At 40.1% G+C, this 23,071-nt stretch overlaps 1 protein-coding gene across 1 annotated transcript; it reads left to right on the top strand.

Annotated features, from left to right (window-relative positions):
* The first annotated feature begins 470 nt into the window (after nt 1-470).
* LOC308401644 (HHIP-like protein 1) lies at nt 471-22,052 on the top strand. The gene is made up of 15 exons (XM_080889958.1): nt 471-846; nt 979-1,849; nt 11,852-12,116; nt 12,623-12,902; nt 13,020-13,145; nt 13,224-13,367; nt 14,878-14,990; nt 15,241-15,381; nt 15,525-15,599; nt 15,918-16,044; nt 16,260-16,405; nt 17,478-17,559; nt 17,998-18,080; nt 18,440-18,736; nt 20,514-22,052. Exons 2-15 carry the CDS (start codon nt 1,544-1,546, stop codon nt 21,251-21,253), a joined length of 2,925 nt encoding a protein of 974 aa, XP_080746084.1. The 5' UTR covers nt 471-846; nt 979-1,543; the 3' UTR covers nt 21,254-22,052.
* Nucleotides 22,053-23,071: the final 1,019 nt, after the last annotated feature.

Genomic DNA, 23,071 nt, shown 5'->3' with positions numbered 1-23,071 from the left:
CAAACTAAAAGAATGAGCTGCAAAAACCTGAAGAGTCATGTTCTCTGTGCTGATTATAATGCATTAAAATATAAATTATATAAATCTGAAGCAAGTCAAAGTAGAGAAACATTGTATATAAGAAGTTTAAAGGTCTCTTAACTGTCCCCCCCCCCCCCCCCCCCCTTTTTTTTTTTAATTTTCTGACTTGGGAAGAAGCTATAATTCAACTAAAAGTATTCAAACAAATTAGTTGCAAATGTTTGCCAGTTGTGCTCTTAAACATAAGATTCAGGTTTGGAATAGTGCCTGGAGAATCCATTGGTCTCTGCTTCCAGCACACGTCTCAGTTCATCTGACCACACACACACACACACACACACACACACACACACACACACACACACACACACACACACACACACACTCGACCTCACCAGTGTGAGTAAGTCTGTCTGGAACTGTTAGACACAGAGAGGAGGTCTGGGAATGCTGAAGGTGGGGGAGTTCAGAGGACGAAGAGGTAGAAAGTTGCAACTTCAGGGCAATATGGACCGCATGCTATGGGAAGGAATGCATGTGTCTTTGTAGGAGAGTGAAAAAGCAAATGAAAAGAAGAGAGGAGGGGGAGGAGGAAAGAAGCAATGAGGGAGGGATCTCAGCTAAAGCTGCAGCGTGGCTGTGTCTGAATGAAAGGACCTCTCACTCTCACTTTCTTCTGCTGTCTGTCTGTACCTATGGCTTCTGCAAACGAGCACGTCCAGACCAAACACAGAGCAGAGACTCTCCGAGTGACTTCAAGCTAGAAGTAAATATTTTTCAGAAACTGTGGCTGAGGGTGCAGCATTTTCGATTGCTTTTCGTAAGGTTAGTCCCTCTTTCTAAGAAGATTAGTACTTTTGTTTATTTGCTTTTAGTGCACCAACAAACTTATTTTTGAGAATAAGTTGCAATGTGATTGATGGTCAGTTTCAGTGACGGGAACCTTATCTCTTTCAGGAGCTTCTGCTGTGACGTGCAGGTGTTTATGCAGATATGACTGAGTAAACTCTTCTCATCACAGAAATTTGGGACATTGCTTGGACAGACCTTCAGGACTGCTCTGCAGTTCTCCTGAATAAAATAATTCACTGGATCTTGGATCAGATTTACTATATTTTACCTCATTTTTGTCTCACACATCTTGAGGTTAGCCTACCATGTGAGTGTGTTGTGTGAGTTAGATTTAACTGGAGTTATCCTGAGTATTTTGTAGGTTTCTGGCCAGCTGGCAGGCAGCTGTGATGGAGGGTCACTTCATACACACATTCACACCTCTAGACATAAGCTCACTGATGGCTGCCTGAATCTGCAGAGACAAGCACACCAAATGAAAACATCAAACATTCCACTTTAACTTTCAGTTTCATATTTGCGCTTTATAGACGTGATGTAACCTGTACACTCATTTCCTTTTCTTACCTTTTCTATACTCAAATACCACATTCACACTGACTTCATTTACTACAATATTGGGTCAAGAGACAAACTATCCAGAACTGAGAGAGCGTATACTTACAGCACGATGATACAGACCTGCAATTTGGTCCCCAGATGCATCTTGCAGCACACATCCCCTCACCACCTTCTCCCCATCCTGCTGTTGCTCCTCCGTACCTGGTGGGGGAGCTGTCACCCTCAGTGTTTGGATTACAAGCCTCCATTTGAGCCCAGGCAGCCATTGGCCTTCTGCAAGGAGTATTCCAAGTTTGGGTGCTGTGATGTGGAAAAAGATGAGGAGATATCGGGCAGGTTTTACAACATTATGGAAAACTTTGACCATTCAGGTTATGCAGCCTGTGGCAAATACGTACGCAGCATCCTCTGCCAGGTAAGAGAAACATTTATTCTAATTTGATTTGATCTCTTTGATTTGATGAGTATAGGTACAAATATTCAAATCAGACTGTGTTACACATGTTCAGTTTAGAATTCAAACTCATGTTTTCCACTGTGTGTATAATAACTAGATTTTATTATGCTATTTTATTTTATTTATTATTTTATTTTAATATGCTGTCCTCTAATCTAGCATCACAATTGTGACTTTTTACATTTAAATTAAAGCAGATTCCCCTCTGGTTTGTTTTAGCAGGTAATAAATTCTACTACATATTTCCAACAGGAAGATATAAGTGTGTTTAAATTCAAATTCAAATTCAAATTTTATTTGTCACGTACACAGTCATACACAGTACGATATGTAGTGAAATGCTTGGACAACTGCTCGTGACCTAAAGAAAACAAAAAAGGAAAAGGCTATGAATAAGATAGGAAATAAATATGAAAAATTAAAAAGGGTAAATTTAACTAAGAAGGAATAAAATATAAATTAAGGTTAAAAATGAAATAACTGTACAACACAAATTAGAATGAAGGGTAAATTTAACTGGGAAGAATAAGATAAAATATATAAATTAAAGTTGAAAATAAAATAACTGTACAACAAAATACACAATATAGAACTATATAAGAATGTATGAAGAAATCTAAATCTAAATAAATATATACACAATAACAGCAGCTGTACAAGTATTAACCGGAAATGAAGAATATAGTGACCAGTGTTGTGCAAAAAAACAATGTGTGCAAAAACAAAGTCCAGAAAGTCCAGTGTGTGTGTAAGAACTGTATGTGTGGGTCAGTACTGTGTGGTGGTGTGATTGAGAGACCGTATCGCCTGCGGGAAGAAGCTCCTCCTCAGTCTCTCTGTGTTGGTCTTCAGGGAGCGGAATCGCTTTCCTGACCTCAGCAGAGAGAACAGTCTGTTGTTGGGATGGCTGAGGTCCTTCACGATCTTCCTGGCCTTGGTCCAGCACCGCCTGCTGTAGATTGAGTGCAGGTCAGGGAGCTCGGAGCGGATGGTGCGCTCAGCTGACCGCACAACCCTCTGTAGAGCTCGTCTGTCCTGCATGGTGCTGTTCCCGAACCAGGTTAAGATGTTTCCCGTCAGGATGCTCTCTATGGTGCAGGAGTAAAAGTTCCTGAGCACCTTGGAGGGCAGTTGGAAGTCTCTCAAGCGTCTGAGGTGGTAGAGACGCTGTCGGGCCTTTTTCACCACGGTGTTGATGTGACAGGACCATGACAGGTCCTGCGTGATGTGAACTCCGAGGTATTTGAAGCTGTCCACTCTCTCCACTGGGCACTCGTTGATGACGGGGGTCTGGTAGTTCCTCTCCTGCTTAGTGCTGAAGTCCACTATCAGCTCCTTTGTCTTACTGACGTTTAGAAGGAGGTTGTTCCTCTGGCACCAGTTCTCCAGATTCCTAATCTCCTTCAGGTAGGCCGTCTCGTTGTTATCAGAGATCAGGCCCACCACGACGGTGTCGTCAGCAAACTTGATGATGGTGGTGGAGCTGGTAGTGGCCACACAGTCATATGTGTACAAAGAGTACAGCAGGGGGCTCAGAACACACCCCTGGGGGGCTCCAGTGCTGAGAGTGGTGGAGGCTGAGACATGTCCGCCCATCCTTACTGCCTGTGGTCTGCCAGTTAGGAAGTTGGAGATCCACTGACACATAGATGAGCTGAGTCCCAGATGCTCCAGCTTGGTGGTGAGTGTGGAGGGAATTATGGTGTTAAATGCAGAGCTGTAGTCTATGAAGAGCATTTTAACATAATTCCCCCTTCTAGTGTCCAAGTGAGTGAGTGATGTGTGGAGGAGATGAGAGATGGCATCATCTGTGGAACGATTTGGACGGTAAGCGAACTGTAGTGGGTCCAGTGTGTCTGGTAGTGAAGAAATGATGAAGTCTCTGACCAGGCGTTCAAAGCACTTCATCACTACTGAGGTGAGGGCTACAGGGCGATAGTCATTGAGAGAAGCAGGGTGGGGTTTCTTCGGGACAGGAACAATGATGGACTCTTTGAAGCATGTGGGGATCACCGACTGAGATAAAGAGATGTTGAATATCTCAGTGAACACAGGAGCTAGCTGGTATGCGCAGTCTCTGAGGATACGACCTGGGATGCCGTCTGGTCCTGCTGCTTTCCTGGTGTTCACTCTCTTGAAGGCTCTCCTTACTTCATGCTCGGAGATGACGAGCACGTTTCCGGTGCTGGCAGTATCTTCCTGTCTGCAGCCGTTAGCGCCGCTAACACTAGCATTGTTGGAGACCTTAGCTGCAGCCTCGAAGCGAGCATAGAAAGTGTTCAGCTCGTCTGCCAAAGTCACGGCCGCGTTCGTCATACCGGTTGTTGGTGCTTTATAGTCCGTTATTGTCCTTAGTCCCCGCCACAGGCTCCTAGAGTCACTCTGTTGGAGTTGTGACTCTAGTTTCCTCCCGTAGCGCTGCTTCGCCTCTTTCACCGCCCTCCGCACGTTATATGACGCGGCTTTGTACGGGTCCATGTCCCCCGTCGTGAGTCCCGTGTTGTAGGCAGCGGTGCGGGATCTCAGAGCGTCGCGGATGATTTTATCCACCCACGGCTTCTGGTTGGGAAACGTTGTGATAGTCTTTGTCTCCACGGTATCATCCGCTAGTTTCCCGATGAATCCCACAACCGCTTCCGTAAACACGTTGACGTCATCGTCGGAGCTGTTTCTGAACATGCCCCAGTCTGCGTCATCGAGTGCGTCCTGTAACGCGGCCACCGATTGATCCGTCCAGCGCGCGACCTTCCTCTGAACCGGAACTTCCTGTTTCAGCCTTTGTTTATATTTTGGCATGAGGAAGATGGCGGCGTGATCAGATTTGCCAAACGGAGGGCGGGATTGTGCCTTGTAGCCGTCCTTGACCGTAGTGTAGCAGTGGTCCAGTGTACTTTTACCCCTGGTGGGGCAGGTGATGTGTTGATAAAAGTTCGGCGCTGCGCGTTTGAGGTTGGCGCTATTAAAGTCCCCCGTCACAATAAGCGCAGCGTCCCGGTGTTGTGTCTGGTGCTGTGTGAGTGCCTCATGCAGCTCGCATAAGGCGGTGACCGTGTCCGCTTGTGGTGGAATATAAACGGCACTTACAATGACCGATGTAAATTCCCGAGGTAGATAAAAAGGACGACACATGATGGACAGTAGTTCCAGATTTGGTGTGCAGGAGCGTGTGAGAGGAACAACGTTCGCACTGTTGCACCAGTTGTTGTTCACCATTAAACACACGCCGCCTCCCCTTGACTTCCCCGAGTCCCGTGTCCTGTCCATGCGGTGAACCGAGAAGAACTCGGCCGGCTGGATGGCGTGGTCCGGCACCGCTGGGTTCAGCCATGTCTCGGTGAAGCAGAGGAGATTGCAGTCCCGAATGTCTCTCTGGAACTTTATCCTGGCCCTGAGGTCGTCAAGCTTGTTCTCCAGTGACTGGACGTTGGCGAGCAGGATGCTAGGCAGAGGTGTGCGGTGTGCACGAGCTCTCAGCCTGTTCCTGACGCCGGCTCGCTTCCCTCTAGGCCGCCGCTTCCCTTTGTTCTCCCTCGAGATCTCACTCGGCCAGCTCGGATCCGGAGTTAAAAACTTCGAATTGTGAGTACATTGTATACCAATAGAAACAAGAGTGTCACTGTCATACCTAATGTACCCAATGGTGATGATTTTGCCGATTAGTTTAGTCATGTGTAAGAAGCTCATCATAAAGGAGAACCAACAAAATATTTTAACAGTTTAATGAATACATGATGCTTTTAGACAGCAGTTACTCATACCAAAAGCCAAACCGATGTGTAAATTGAACATGGTGAATATAAAGCCCAAAGGATCATCCAGTGGAAATAAACCCTCCAAAATCAAGAACAGGCTGCCTTTTGCTAAGAGAGTTGAAGATGAATGATTGCGATGGGTTTTCTTTCCCTCTGTCACCAGAGCACCTGCTCATGGGGGTCATAAGATTGGTGAGGTTTTCTCTGTTTAATTTGTATTATTGTAGGGTCTGATGCAACCCATGGAGTGGTGTGTATCAGACATCTGGCCTGATTTAAATGTTCATATAACACTACGGTGGATTTTTCAAAAAATATGTTAGTAATTCCTTTACTGTACCGCATAACCGTTCAGTTTATTGTTGCTAACTTTTCTTCTTGATGAAATGACAGTACACATGGGTGTTGAATGAAAACATAGATATCCAAAAATTTCTGCCACAACTTCACCAACTAAGGTGCATGGAGTGGGACACCTGTTGAATAAAAACAAAAAACGCGCCATTGGTTGGACTTCTTACCTGATACATGATGTTCAGGCTTGTAAAAATTGTGGATTCTTCCAGTGAATCCTGCTATTTGATGTAGACACAAAATGTCTGGGTCCATGGAGGTGATGTTGCATGGTCATCTGTTCACAAACATGTACTAAACAAATCACAGATTAGTTGTCATCATTTTTTTTTAAAGCCAAGAAAGTTGAAATGGACTGATTGACTGGAAATCTGATAATTTGCAGTCTTCTTGGTCCTGACTGGTGACCTGTTGGCTAGCCTCACGTGCATTCAAATGTGAGCTGGTCCTTTTCATGCAGCCACCTGCTAGCATTTGGCTGTGGCCATTTGCGAGTTCTACTGTGAGTAGGGAAAACACAAAACTGGCAAAGTAAATTGGGACAGAATCGGCAAATGTTCTTAGCAAGAGACCTAATCAGACACTTAAATCACCCTCACCAGCTGAACATGAACATTTTAAAGAAGCCAATAAAGGTGACGGTGCTATGGCTAAAGTTAACGTGTTTAGATCCAGCCAGGTAGCAGCCTTGGTATGAAAAAGAGGTCAAAGAAAAACAGTCTGTGTCATCTTATCTGGTAAAGTTACAAGTAAGCGTGAACTATGTGCCAGAAAACATTAGTTTCTCAGATGAGGCACAGACATAAGCATAAGACAGCCAGTCTCCAGAGTTTGAACCAGAACAACTGTATGAAATTGCAGAACAATTTAACAGCACATTCACTTTTCCAGTAATCTCACAAAAATATGCATTAAGGTTTTAACTACGCCATCAGAAGACTTGGCAATATTTGAATGAAGTGCCTGTGCCAACATTAGGTGTGGAGGGGAACAACTGAATTTCACTTAATGACAGCAGAGACCATAAGGCAGAGGTAGAAAAATGAACCAGCAATCCCTAGGTGAACATAATATTTTTTTTTCTTTAACTTATATTGTTTTAAAAAGCATTGACTCATACAATTTTGGCATGAAAAAAAAACTTTCCAAATGCATTATTGTGTTATTCTTGCAATGCAGTTTAATAAAAAATAAGATAAAAATAAGATATGAAATACTTTCCTTATCCCATATTTAGGAAATTCATTTTTTTAATAATAGTTAATGATGATGATGATACTACTAATAATAAAGTGAACATGGCAAAACAGAACATAAAATAAAATAAATACTCAACTTTTAGTCTCTGTTAATAGTTTTGGATATTTTTTATTCTAACGAGTTTTTCTATTTTAGTGTGAATGTGTTTTAGTTTCCTTTTTCAGCTCTTTAATCTTAAACAGATCCCAGTGCTGAAATCCAGCCCCTCCCTTCCTGGAATAACCCTTGAAGCCACTCCCACTCACTGATGACATAATTAGGCCCTGACTTTGCAGCTCAGACGCTTACTACGTGCAGATCCAGAGCACAAATTAAATGATAGGTGCAGCACAAATTTGGTCATGGCCGTATAACTGAGATAAAAGCTTCACTATGCAGAAGCCAAAATAATCGGGTGGGTAGCTTTACCATAAATAACACTTTAATTTTTGATGTCAACAAGGAAACAATGAAAACTAACAAACTTGGCGGCTTCCCGGCAGTTTCATACATCATACGTTATGTAAAGATGGTGACGAATCGTCCAAAAATATAGACTTATGTTATTGTGGTAATTATAGCCTGATGTGGTTCTTACCAAGCAGTGCAGGCTGGATCTCGAGTAAAATTGCAGAGCTGCGACTCACGCACCATTTACAACTGCTGGATATAGGTGGAGCTCAGACGAAATATACATTCAAAAAGTTTAGCATGATACACATGTGCTGTGTAGACTGCAACAAAAAGCCTTTAAAGAAACTCTCATTTACATGAGCGCTTTATATGAAAAGTTATGTTAAAAATAAAGAATGCATTTTTGGTTCCATTTGAGGTATGTTGATGCTTTTGTGTACTTTTTAAACCTTTTTCAATGATGATGGTCCGCTCTGTAGTTTTTCGGCTCCCAAGTTCATAATTTGAGGTGAAAGAGGCCCGGGAGGCGGTCAGGTTACCCCGCTGCCAGGGTACTTAACCAGGGCAAAAGCCATACACTGAAGCCGTCTGTTCCAGCTGCAGAACGGAAGCTTCCTAGCACTGATATCAATCACAGCGTGAAGAGAGGGACAGGCAGACACATATTAAAGAGAGAGACAGAGTGGGAAATGAGTGTGTGTGTGTGAGTCAGGGAGACGGGAGGAAGACTGTCATTGTTCTTTGCTTACTTGACCAAACAAACAACCATTTCCTCCTCAGGCCAGGGGTCCAGGATATATCAGGTTGCTGCAAAAGAGGAGCAGAGAGAAAAAGGATGAAGAAAAGCACAGGAATAAGAAGAGATGAATAAAATCAGTGAAGATAATGTCAGGCATAAAGAAAAGAGAAAAACAAATGAATTAACGATAATAAAAACAGACATAGAGATAATTTCAAGGGCATTCTGTTGCCCTTGAAAAGAGTGTGCATTTGTGTGTTATAGTTGTGCTCTGCTTTCACGTGGCTTTCTCGATGGGTTTTCATTTATTTTGTCATCAAATAAACCATTAGCAGCACCCTCAGTTCAACAAGACCCATAAAGGGGCTGTTTGAGGATAAAAAACATTTAGTGAGCACTGCACCAAGCAGCAGAAGTCCAGATTAGTTGTTTCCCTCTTGCATTTTTAATAAGCAAGCTTTTAGTACGGTAGCAATGTGTCTGGCTGTTTCACACTGCTCTCTCAGTTTAAAAACTCAGCCTGTGTCATTTCCTCAGACAGGGTCACACATTTACCTCTCATCTGTTTACCATGACTCTTTTTTGTCTCTCAGCTACAATAAAACACCAGCGTGTGGAGCAGTCAGTGGAGAATCTGGAGCATGTGAGATGACAGGAATAAAATCTGAGTCTATTCTGAATTTGACGGCGTAAACACCAAATTATAGCAGCTTGAAGTGGTCGCGTTGTTAGAAACAGCTGCTTGTAGCTGCATGCCTTATTTCTACCCTATCATAGTGGAACCAAAATAGGACAATGGCTGGGATTTCAGCATGACTTGGTCAAACAAAAGATCACGTGCAGTATTTGCAGTTTGCTCTGCCTTTTTGCCAACACATGTCTCTCATTTTCAAGCAAAGAAAACGTCTTCATAACCTTATACCTTCATAACCTTATTGAACTTATACATTTTTCCTTGAACGTAGCATCTGCCCCACATGCCTGTTTACTGCTTTCATCAGCAGTTCCAGCATCTCAGACTGAACACAGCTTTTGTTTGGCCCAGTAGAGAGAAATCTCTTTCAGAGAACACTCTGATCTTTTCCACAGTAGTACTATCAAGATGTTCAACAAGAGTCTGCGTTGACTGTTTTTGCCAAACTCCCCACCTCCCCGTTCTCTGTGATTTATAAAAGTCAGTGTTTCAGTTAACACTTGGATGGAACAGCAGTTTAAGCCATCTGTGCCCTAAAAGACAAAGACAGACACAGAAATGTAAAGTTTGATGGACTACTGTATGATCAGCAACTGTGATGAAACATTTTATGTGATACAGTAAAAAAACAGACAAAACAGTGTCCAAAAAGTATTGATAGTAATCGATTTGTCACACCTTTATATTTAAACATATCCATTTTAGTGTGGGCTACAGCTTGAGTCATGTTACCTACTGACACTGTGAGTTTGTCCATATGTGTGTAAGTGTGGTCTAAATACTTAAAAAAAATCTGCTCACAGGAATATACACCAAACACAAAAGACGGCCTTGTAGTCTTACAGGTGGTAATTAGGATAAAAATCAAGGTCAAGTTTTAAGTTCTGGTCACAGCTGGTCAAGGTCTGGCTGACTATACTTGTAATAAAGCAGTAATAAATATCTACATACCCAAATGCTTATATTTGCCCGATTGCCAAATTGTAAATATGACGAAACAGTTATTACCCACAATACACTGTTCAAACTCTGGCGTCATCTTCCTGGTCAAAACTGTTTTTTGTACCACTGGAAAAATTGAACTAGAGACAGTTGGTTGTTGGTACTGTTTCTACATAGAACAGAGATTAGATAGAGGTTTGCATATAGAAACAAAAATCAAACAATTATATTAAAATAAATAAATTTAAAATCTTTACATTTTGCCCCAGACTGCACTGAGTTACAGGATCTTTTCTTTCTTTTAACAACTCTGGAGTAAAGTGCTCTGCTGGTACAAATAATTAAATACGTTACTGCTCATCCATTTCTACCTGATGTACTTTGTCTTACCAAATAAAGGCAAGCGCAACAGATTTATATAACAAAAAAACAAAAAAACAAATGGCAGGTGTTTATATTATTTTCCAGTATGTAGATTCACTAGTTAATAGGACATCACCCATTTATTTCCCTTGTTACTGCTTTGATCTTTTTCTCATAATGAGGCTTTTCCTACATGTACCCAGACTGTTAAAAAAAAATCTGAATGCTGAAGGTAAGAGTTTTACAGCTGTTGTACTTGGTGTACTTGGCGAACAGCTGTTGCATCACTGCATTCAGTGTCAGCATCAAATGCAATTGTTTGAGTGCAAAGTTAAAGAAAGGAGCCAGAAAGCCTGTGATTGTGAGGTCAAGAAACCACTGAAGGTTTTTTTTTTTGCGAATATCTGCTTTTGCTTCATTCTAATCAAGGAAGAGATTGCAAAAAGAAATCCTTCAACACAAACGTTTCTCTCACTAGAAAGTCAAGCAAAGACGTCCAGGCAACTTCTGTGACATTGGTCCATCGTTTGGGGACTATTTTTCAACCAGGGCTCAATGAAGACAACAAAAACTTAAAAAATCTTTTAGATAAAAACACATAAGTACATGTTTTCATTTACCAATGTCCTTACAAAAATGTTACAGCAAATAATTACCAGAAGAGGCATTGTGATGACAGGATTAAAAACAACACGTTTTGTCCACGTTGACGTTATTCAGTGACATAATTTTTAAAGTGCTTTTGAAACTAAATCCACCACTTACATAATCACTGTAATAATCTCCATATATAAAAACAGCTGAGATTAAGCGTCAGACTGTGAAACAACACAAAAATATCCCATATCTGCTGTTCTGATCTGTGCTAAATGAGCTAAATCTTTTGCAACGTTATTTATGTTTATTTATTTAAATATTTACTTTTGTTTAAATACCAAAACAGTTATTTGGAAAACTTTACTGATGTCAGAAATAATTCACTGCAAAGTGAAAATAGGTTTATGAGCCCTTACAAGAAACAACACCAAATTTAATCTAAACACTCTTGATCTACCAAACCAATCTTATGCTGGTTTGTTGTTTGGGATTTGTTTACTGGATCAGTTTGGTTTTTCTGGCAAATGAAAGCGCACCAGTTTGCATGATGATGGTTTGGGTGCCATGGCTCTTTGTGCCTAAGGCACACCATTCTGGGTGTGGACAGTGTGGTTGTGACTTAATAACTGAGTGGACCTTCCTGGGATCCATTTATACCAGGCCGCACTCAGACAGGCTGCATATATCTCAGGCTTGCCCAGTCAAAATGAGGCCCAGAGGCTGTGGAAGAACAAATACACAAATCCATTTAAGTGATTCATTACTGAATCTCATACATTTCTGTAACTCTACCTTTGATATTAGCTCAAAAAAGTTTTACATTTTTAAATCATATGTAATGAAACGGTATCTGTTGTCCTTTGAAGGAGTGTTCTCCATATGCTGCCCACCTGTATGATGCCGAGGACGCTGACACACCCATGAGGGCGCTACCTGGACTCTGTGGGGATTACTGCTCTGACTACTGGCGGCAGTGCCGGTACACGCTCAGCCTCCTGCTTGAGGACGTAGGGAACTCACAGCAGTTTGCAAACCTGACTGCCACAATTGAAGAAGATCACAGAAGGTTTTGTGAATTTCTGGTGTTGAAGGACAAAGAGTATTGCTATCCTAGTGTCTTGACAAATGCAGGTATGAGTTACATGTTGTATGAAGAGGTTAAAAAAATGCATCTCGGTGTAACTAGCCCAGAAAAAGGTCTAGAGTATACAGCCTTGATAGCTCTGAAGCTGTTATTGAACACATCAATCTGTGAGCTAAATGTCAGCGTCAGTATCAAAATGATGCTCCACATCAGCAAACCAGCTAGCATGCTTAAAGTGAAATGTTTAAAATCATTAGTACGAATGTTAATGATGGATGCAAACAGTCTGAACTGCATGCATGAATTTGAAAATATCCGTGTCTGCACTGTCTCACCAAGAAAATCCCTGCAATGAAAGAAAGTGTGGGTGGAAGAGCTCTTCATATTGATTTGTAACTGCCTGAACAGAAGCTGAAAGTACAGTGCATTGCTGTAAAATAATTACAGTTTTAATTTGGTGCAAATCTCTGCAAGTTTGATTGCAACTCAGTTTGCACATGTGATTAGACACATGCCAATCTACTCTCCCGTGTCTTTTTTCCCCCACCCTAAGAGTTAAATGCTAACCTGGGATTGCTAAATGAAGATCCCGAAGGATGTTTGGAGCTGTGCTTACAGGAAGTTGCCAATGGACTCCGTAACCCTGTGGCCATGATCCATGCAGATGATGGAACTCATCGCTTTTTTGTTGCGGAGCAGCTGGGTTATGTGTGGGTGTACTTGGCGAACGGCTCTAGGATCGATCGACCTTTCCTCAACCTGACTAAAGCCGTCCTCACATCCCCGTGGGCTGGAGACGAGAGGGGATTCCTCTGCATAGCCTTACACCCTAGGTCTTTTTTCCAATCAAAATACACATTTAAATAGCAACATTTAGTTTTCAAAGGAAAAATTCATTGTGCCAAAATGTGAAATGCAGCATTTCCATTGAGCTTCTGTTTCGTTCACAGGTTCACCACTGTCAGAAAAGCCTACGTGTACTACTCTGTGTCTGTTAAGAAGGAGGAACGAATACGAATCAGCGAGTTCACAGTATCAGCACATGATGATAATCAACTAGACCATTCTTCTGAGAGGTGCTGTATTTAGTAGGTCCTTGCATGGTCTTAAATGACACAAATACATTCATCATCTTCTCATCTCTCCTGCTGTAGAACCATCCTGGAGGTGGTGGAGCCAGCATCCAATCATAATGGAGGACAGCTTCTTTTCGGTCACGATGGGTATCTGTACATCTTCATAGGTGACGGTGGCCGTGCTGGAGATCCCTTTGGAAAGTTTGGCAATTCACAAAACAAGTCAGTACTGTTTAACTAATGTGTTTGCATGTTTGGATGCATGCATAGACCCACAATGTTGATTTCACATTTTGTGTTAAAGAAGATGTGAAATCTCAAATAACATGCAAATATAATAGACATAGTTGTGATTGTGAAGAATGCTCATCTTTATAATCTTCACGAGGCCTCATGACGTTGTCAAGATGTTGACTTGATAAACAAAATACCAAAGTCGAGTCGGAGCAGGTAAAGCGTCAGAGAGTCCTGCCAAAAATGGGTTCCAGATAGTTAAATTCCTCTCAAATCAAATCTAATTAAAAGGATCAAATTTATGAGGAACGTTTCTGCATTGAACAGAGGGCATTATAAATGATAGTTTTGCAAAGACTATAATTCAAAACAATTTCTTCAAAGTGACGAGTGAAAACTTTGTTTGCACGTGTCATAAACAATCATTCATGATAACTGCCAGGTTCTGTGCTGTGCCAGTTTATGGAGATTTCAGTCTTTAATTTACAAAACACTTCAAATAGGCATTCCTCCTCTATGGTTTATCATTATACCGAGAGCTGCATTGATTGAAGTTTATTATTTTTGAATTTTTAGCACAGAAAATTAAAGATAAAGCCAAAAAACCTTTGGTTGCAAGTCACAAAGTTCAGCCAATAGAAAAGAGCATCAGGGAGTTCAAATATTGCTCCTCATGTTTTGTAAATCAATACTTCATCCTGTGAAATGCACCAATAATGTCACATTTAATAGGTAGGTTTGCATTTTAGGGCTGACAAAAATAGCGATCTATCTTTAATGTTTGTATCAAGAAAGCAAGTAAACTTCCTCCAAAACTGGGACTTCATTTAGAGCTGTTAGCACCTTTTCTCCAGAGATGGACAATTTAGCCGTTTGTCTCTTCCTGAGGCTGTTTTTGACAAGCCGTAGTAGCTCTTCTGGGAATGCAGCCTGCCAAGTCTAATATTGACATGACACACTACACACATCATGGACCACCACACACTGGAATGTGGAGGGAAGAGAGAAAGTGAGCGAGAGTGAGTGCAGGGTGGTAAACACTGGAAAAAGTGGACACTGGAAAAAGGCCATAAAGGCCATTAATAATATTTGTTTTAAATTATTCTTTATACAGAAATTACACCCATTTGTGAAGGTAGTTCCTCTTTTCCTTACATTTCTAAGCAGATGAAACAACAAGGGAGAGAAAGGTAGGGAGAAGGAAAGAAACAGCTCATGCTAAACTATCCCACATTGATGGTCAGTGTTATGACAGCCAGTGGATTCAGATCACTACTGTCCATTGTTCATGTGACTGCTGATAGACGTAGCAGGATGGATTTTGAAGTGTCCAGAGCTATACTCTCTACTCAGATTCATTCAAACAGAACTGCAAAACAGATCTGACCGTGCTTTTCTGGCGTTAAATAAACACTTACGGTTGAACCATTCAGTCACCACAGTCTTTATGATACTCTGAGTCATTCTTCCTTTTTTGTCTGGTCGTTACGTTTAATAGGTCAACACTTCTCGGCAAGGTGCTGCGTGTTGACGTTGACTTCAACGATAACAGTGCCCCGTACAGCATTCCCTCAGACAACCCATTTCTGGGCGAGAAGGAGGCACGGCCGGGTAAATGAATTTCCTGTTTGTGTGGAAGACTGTGATCATGTCTGGTGACTTTGAAGATGCTGAATGGCACACTTATTAATGCTAATCTAGCTTAGCTTTTCTCTCATAATATTGGACTGCGGTGGGACTGTGTTTTTCTTTCTGTGCAAAGCTGGAAAATGACTGTTCGTGTCAGAAGTGCGTCCTCACAGAGGATGTCATTTTTGTTTGTGTTTTCCATCCACGTATTTCTTTCTTTGTTTCCCTGCAGAGGTTTATGCCTATGGAGTTCGCAACATGTGGCGTTGCTCCATTGACCGCGGTGACCCCGTTACCACTGAAGGCAGAGGCAGGATGCTTTGTGGTGACGTGGGCCAGAACAAATACGAAGAGGTAGACCTCATTGTTAAAGGTATGATAATTGTAGTTTGAAGGATGATTTTCTTTTTCTAATATGTTGATTTCCAATTTTTCCAGCATCAAACCGTTTGAATACATATAAATTGTAGAACTTTTTTGCTGAGTAATTTTACTGTGTCAACTCTTATTTTTAAGGAGGAAATTACGGCTGGAGAGCCAAAGAAGGATTCAGCTGCTACGATCGTAAACTCTGTCAAAACTCATCCCTCGGTGAGTCTACAGTCTGGGTTACTGAAAGTCCATAAATACAAGTATATTTTAACCAAATTATTTAATATTTATACAGATATTTAATTTGTAAATTAAATTGTTACAGCACACTCTTTGTTCTCTGTAAAAGCCTCCTTAGAATAGAATACAAAAACTGTTGTCAACTCAAAAGAGATTTTAAATAACGGAACTTCATTGTCCTTTAATTTCACGAGCTCAGGTTTCTTACAGGGTACAGTATATTTCCTGTTTGTTACAATGATGTAGCAGTGACACTGAATAATAAACGAGGTCTGATCTTTGTTTATGTGTTTGCAGACGATGTCTTGCCAATCTTTGCCTATCCACACAAGCTGGGCAAGTCTGTGACAGGAGGATACATCTACAGAGGCTGTCAGATGCCCAACCTTAACGGACTCTACATCTTTGGGGATTTCATGAGCGGGTGTGTGTTTGTAAAATTAAAATTTCAAATGAAAACACTCGTAGCCTTTTTTGTTTTTGTGGATTTCTACCTAATCAGTGTCCAGTCAGTGTGCTGTTGAACTGCTCTGCACAGGGTTGATTTAATAATTTACAGTAAAAATGCATTGATGTGAAGCTTTTGGACTACAGCTCTTGCTATGCGTAAACATTATATGTATCTCTGTTTGTGTTTAGGCGTCTGATGTCTCTTAGGGAGAACGTTACCACAGGTGAATGGCAGTACAATGAAATCTGCATGGGAAGAGACCAGACCTGCAGATTCCCCAAACTTATCAACAGTTACTATAAATACATCATCTCTTTTGCTGAAGATGAAGCAGGTAATAACTGTGTGGGTCGGTGTGTTGATGTATTGCTACCAGACACTGCATCACTTATTTAATTAGGTACATTTATAATGGAACGATAAACTTGAGCCCCAATCACACACACCTAGAAACAGTCCATGAATCCCCTGGCAGCTGCCAGTTGCTTGTGGAAAATGTGTATTCTCAGACTGGTTGGGGTTGCTAGAGGTTGCTGACAGCTGGTGAAATAGGTTGCAAAGAGATGTAGGGTACTGCACTGAAACCCTCCTTGTGACACCTGCAGCCAACACTATTAAAAAGGTGTAACTTTTTTTCTGTTTCCAGTTTGTGTTGCACATTTCACAGTTTTACTACTGCTCAGTGAGTAATTGACGAATGTTTGCAGACAAGTAAGTTTCTTGCATGAGAACTACAGGCAGTTTTGTCTCTTAGTAACCAAAACAATCAAAGATGTTTTTGGTGTAGCGCCCTCTTTAGGACTGATTTCACATAGCAAGAGCAAACACTCAACATCTAGTCCGGAAATACAATTTATTTTTCTACATGTCTTTGGTTTCCAGAGGATTTCCTACTGGTCTCCTGGTCTGTGTGGCTTAATGTGAAAAGAAATAATTATTTCTAACTAGTACACATGTAGTGTGAAGTACCAAAGTGGATATTTTTACTGGTGTTATTGTTAATGAAATTAGATTACTACTAAACTGCATGATTTCTAAGTTAGGAAATGTTTAGGTTTGTGTTGGTCTTAAAAAATTGTATTTCTCTTCTTTCCTGATAATTTCAGGAAGCAAATTGGAGACGAATGATTAAAGCAAAGTTTAAAATATTTTTCCCCAGAGTAGTGTTTTGGTCTCTCTCTTTCTCCCCCATTTTGCTATTTTTGTACCTCTTTTATTTCTGTCTCCCATCTGTTGTCATCATAAATATTTCCCTCTGTTCCTGTTGTTTAAATTTTTTTCTTTTTTTATCTCCTTCTTTTCTTGCTCACTGCTTCCTATTTTTTTAATCTCCCCGTTTGTCTTTTTATGTTCTGCCGTCTCTGCCTGCTGCTCTCTTTCTCCATTTCGTCTGTGAATTTTTCCAGGTGAGCTGTATTTCTTAGCCACAGGAGTCCCGAGTGCGACAGCAAGAGGTGGCGTTATCTACAAGATAGTGGACCCTTCCAGGTAACTTGCCAATGCATCACTTTTCTTCATCAGCAGTTAAGTGCTCATTAAACTACATGGATGTGTGATGTTAAGGTGTGAGAGTGTGAACCCAATAATTATATATGATGGAGGTTTTAAGAGTTGGAATGCTGCTAATAAAATACAGTGCAGCAACATGTTAAAATGTTAAAAGAAGTGCTCAGAGCACAATCATCTTCCATCCCTCTCTAGCCAATCCAGGCAAAAAGAAAGAAATAAGAAAAACAGATTTTTTAAATCTTATTTATTTAATCTATCTTCATTGACTGTATCTCTGCACTAATACACACTACAATTAAAGTGGAAGCTGCTAAACACCATTAAAAACAAAACATAAAAAAAATAAATGAAAAGATACATATGTGCTTATAGTACCCAATATTGCATGTGTACTAATCTTTTCTGTCTTGGAAACAGGAGAGCACCACCAGGAAAGTGTAGCATCAAGCCTTCACCTGTTAAGATAAAAGGAAAACTAATTCATTTCCACCCAAAAGAAGGTAAAAGAAAGTCTTAAAGTGGTGTTTTTTTCTCGAATTTCCTTGCCCTGCTTCAACCTTTAATAATAATAATAATAATGGATTGGATTTATATAGCGCTTTTCAAGGCACTTTACAAGTGATTCTTTCTAGAAATTGGTGAGTTACATTTCCAGCAGTAAATAAATGGTTAAAACATGCTATTTAATATGCATGTGGTTTCTTTTGGCTTCTCTTGATGTCTCTTGATTGTTCACTTTAATGGGAGCGTTTAAATTTGATAAATCTACCAAATCAAAGCAGTTTCTTGCATCAGGTATCCAACGGATGGTTTTTAGCACTGCATAATTCTTTTTATTTTATTTTTCTCTTTTTTGCAGAGTATGTAATCAACAAGAAACCAACCACCACAGCTGTTCCTACTACAACGACCACTACAAAACCTACAACAACTAAAAAGAAGACAAGAATAGTAATAAAAAAACCTCCAATGCCAACAAGAAAAAAACCAAAGCCACCGCCAACAACAGCAGCAACAAGAAAAACAACAAGAAAGACAACATTACCAACAACAACACTGGCTCTCAAAACCACAACAAAATCTGCGTCGACCACAACAGTAAAGCCAAGAACTGTCCAGATGGCAGCAACAACTCCTGCCACAACCTCGTCCACTGGTAGGCCTGCTGGTGTACCCGTTTATCAGGCTAGCTCCACTGATTACCCAGTTTCTAGCCAAACCGCTAACCCAACCACTAATTTGACTATTAAGACTAAAAATAAGTCCACGAGACTGGTTCACACCGTGGCACGAGGAGAAGCCAGCAACGCCAAAACTGGTGGTTTCTTCGCCTACATTCTGATTTTGTTTCACATTTTTACATGTTAATTACTAAATTTATGTTTGCTTCTAAGTAAAATCCTTTGCAAATTAGGCTTAAGTGCTAATGATTTAGCTTAGCTTTCTTTTTTTTGGGGGGGGGGATCACACCTTCTTGGAATAAGGTAATTATAAAATCTATGCAGGCTTTCTCATGATCAAAAAGTATCAGCAGTATCTCCTAAAGGTCATGTTAAAATGTTATGATTTAATCATATTTAAATTGGTTTTAAGGGTTATTTATGTTTTTCTTCAACTAAATAATTTGCTATATAGTTTTTGGCCTTTTAACTGGTTTTACACACCGTTTTGAACTGATTAAGAATATTGTGAATATTTATATAGAAATAAATAACACATAAAATGATTTAAAAAGTTTGATAAATATGCCCCTTGGACATTTTCTCTACTTTGTTGAGGCAGATAAGCCATACTGTAACCTAAATGGCAAAAAAAAAAAAAAAAAAAAAAACCAGAGTAAAAAAACAAAAGGTGACTTTTCTTAAATCAATATGCATTCAAAAAATAAGTAGCTTTTTAAGAATTCATTTTTGCATCTCACCTGTCTATACAGTTTAGCAAGTCTGTGCACTGGAACATAAACATGGGGAATGGAAAATAATTTGCATAATTTGCAGAGAAAATGCTGTAAAATTATTGTTTATCTTAATTATAACTGAGTTTACTGCCTCACCCTCTTGGCTTAGTTTTAATCACAAGTTTAATTATTCAGACTAAGCCATTTGCATTTGCACAAGCTTTTGCCCGACTCAGGTATCGTGGAATTGACTAAATTGGCTTTGAATCCCAACTTCAGACCTGCTAACATGCTATTCTTTGGCTGGTTCAAGAAGCTAAAGCAGGATAAATGGTGCTTATTTATGCATTAGGTTTTTGCACTGCTTTAATTTAAATCAGGTGTTTTGGCATAATTTATTATGAATAAATTGTTCTGCATCAGCCTCAGTTTGGACATTCATCCTTTTGTGTCTGTGTCTACGTCCTTCCTTTGTGGTTGATACTATTTTTCCTTTGTCAAATAGTACAATGAAAAATTGTCCTAAAGCAGTTTAACATTTTGGGAAATGTGCTTCCAGCTGATAAGGTCAGTGCTGTGTCTTAATTAGTTAGCTTAGCTAGAACATGGACTGCAAAAATATATTACAATATAGCCACCTGCACAGCTAAAGCTAGCATTTTAACAACATGATATCTTATTTAAATACCTACATATATAAAATACCAAAAAAATGGTGGTTTTACATTTTTTGTCTGAATACAGAAATTTTCTAGATGTATTTACACTTTATTTAAATGATAATAGAAAAAATAGTAGTATAGTAATGAGTAGTAATGAGTAGTATAGCTAGCTAACTTGCTAACTTTGCACATAACCCATTTCCTAGCAGGCTAATTAGTCGCTAAAATATCCTCTTATTTATATGATTTTTCTGCATCTGATTCTTAACAACAAAACAACCTCTGTTTCCCAAAATGTCAAACTTGTTTTATATTAACATTAGTTTCAGCACCTCATAAAACAAATAAAAAGGGTGATTCTGTCTCTTCATCAGGTTATCGCACAACCTCCACGACCATCACCACACCTTCATCAGGGAGACATGGGAGACCCCTTCAGTACCCCCCTAGCACCACCTCACAATATTTCAAACCACAACTCCTTACCACTCCATCCACAAAATTGCTGAAGCAGCCCCACATGACTTTAATCTCCACACCCTATCCAAAAGCTCCTGACCATAGGATGACCACAGCATGGCCACCGTACTTCAACCAGACGCCCCTTGTACCATCCTACAGGCCCCAGAGACCACTAATCAACACTACGCTGCTTAAAACACAGGAGGAAAAGCTGTGGCTTGGTGAGAAGCTGGAAAGTGCAGGAGAGGGCAACCAAGTGTTTAAGAGGCCGAGAGGACGGGGTAGAGGTCAAGGTTACAAGAAAGCAAGAGGAGGGTGGAGGCTGCGGGTTGGCTCAGTGCGACTTGTAAGCGCCGAAGGTTTGCCAGATCGAGGCAGAGTGGAAATTTTCATCCGAGGCCAGTGGGGTACAGTGTGCGATGACCTTTTCACCATCAAGTCAGGTAGTGTCGTGTGTCGTCAGCTTGGATTCTCGACTGCCCTGGCAGTGATGAAGAGGGCTGTCCTGGGGGAGGCGGACGACAGTGTTAGGATATTCTTGGATGATGTGGAGTGTGAAGGTGGGGAGAGATCACTGCTCGAGTGCAAGAGGTCCAGGGTTGGGAAACATAACTGCTCACATGCGGAAGATGTAGGGGTGATCTGTGGTTAGCAAGGAGTTGGTTAAAAGAAAGGGAAAAGCATTGGGAGAACTGGAAAAACTGGAAAAAATATATGGGACTATCACATACAGACAGTGATTGTATAAATGATTATTAGATCCCACACATTTTTTTAAGGATGACTTTTAATTAATTGCAATTTTCAGAATTTGTATTATCCTGCTTTTGCATTTCTGCACGTTACCTTAAAACTGCTCTATTTGCGTCTTGGAGAGAAGTGGAAAAGAAGAGCATGCATCCAACTTTTCACTGGCTTTGTGTGATCTATATGCAAGCAGCTCCTTCTAAACTCACTCAATCCACAGTTGTAAAGATAATAATCAGTTACAAGTTGAAACAATGATGATTATAGTAAACAGCAACATAGTATCTAAACCATAATTACATAAACACGGTGTTACCGCTCACAAAAGGGACTCTTTCTTAACCCCTTGTGAGTATTGTACTTAAATTAATTTTGGTACTCAGCAGTTAATGGTTTCATAATGTTCATGATGCAAATCAAGCTAAAAACTGGTGGATTGAGTGAGTTTTGGAGGTGCCTTGACATTTAAAGAAAAAAAAAATCCTGCTAGAACACACAAACATTTTTTAAATGCATAATTTTACTAGATTTATTTTCTGAGGCAGATTTTAAATAAATTGCACATGGAAACATGTTGAATGTAGTTTTAAGATGAAAAAATTATCTTTAACCAGGAAATGCTGGACATTCTGCGGATTGAATGTAATGTTTCCAGGTTTACATAAAGAGATGTTAAAGGCACAGGGGGCCTGTGATGTAAATAAAGTTTACTGCAAAGTGATTTTCTTCTAAGTCTCTTATTTGCTGTCAGTGAATTTTATTGAACAGTATCTGATTCTGCTTCAGCAACACTTCTAAGCACTTTGTTGTGTAAAACAATGAGGATTTGTAATATATTAATCTGAAATTTCTGAGACAGTTTACAGAGCATTTGACCCATTTGTCACTGACTTTTCTTGACTTACACGTAGACCTTAAACAGGAAGTAAAAATGTTTGTGATGAAACTGTGGAAACAGTCCTTACTGACCGTAAAGATATTTTCTGTGGCCCCAAATAAACATCCACACATTTTATGGTCAGATGGAATAAACATTGAAGATCTTTTTGTTTCCTGATAGGCCATAATTATCTGTTGTTGCATAAATAATAAGTAATTCCACAGTGCAAGTACTGCCTATTGTTTTAGAGATGATACCTTAGAGGCAATAAAAAAATAAATATAAAATCAGAATAAGCTCTTGCTCTCTGAAACAGAATTTAGCTTTGGGGATGAGGAGGTCCAGCTGTCCAGCCTTCTTATGTGCACGCACATCAACATTTTGACAGAAGGAAAAACTGATGAGTTGATGAGTTACACTCAGTGGTCTGGAATGCACCACATGTCAACATTTTCTTTACATTTCAATTTTATAATTAAATATCACGAAATCTAAGGCTTGGTCTTATTTCCTTCGTCTGACTTCCTTCATTCTCACTCCATATATTTGTGTAATCATTAAAACATGAAAGTCAGCAGAGTGTAAAAGAGGCGTTATTACAAACAGTCCCATATTAACAAACAAACAGATGGCTGAATGAACAGAGAGAAGCAGCATTTGGGCAAATTAAGGAGTGAAGTGACGAAGAAGAAAACAGAAGCAGTACACCATCTTGTGTTGCCTCTATGGATGTGGTTTAAACTGAAGGTGACAGAATTCTTCACTATGTAAAACAAAATGTTTTGAGAGTAAAAACCATGATTCCAAACAATATTTTTGAAATCCGGTTAGCCTCACTGTACA

The sequence above is a fragment of the Rhamphochromis sp. 'chilingali' genome (assembly GCF_963969265.1).
Source record: "Rhamphochromis sp. 'chilingali' genome assembly, chromosome: 8".
NCBI classification, from domain to species: domain Eukaryota; kingdom Metazoa; phylum Chordata; class Actinopteri; order Cichliformes; family Cichlidae; genus Rhamphochromis; species Rhamphochromis sp. 'chilingali'.
The sequence above is the reverse complement of the archived record's forward strand: the minus strand, read 5'-3'. Positions and strand labels throughout refer to the sequence as shown.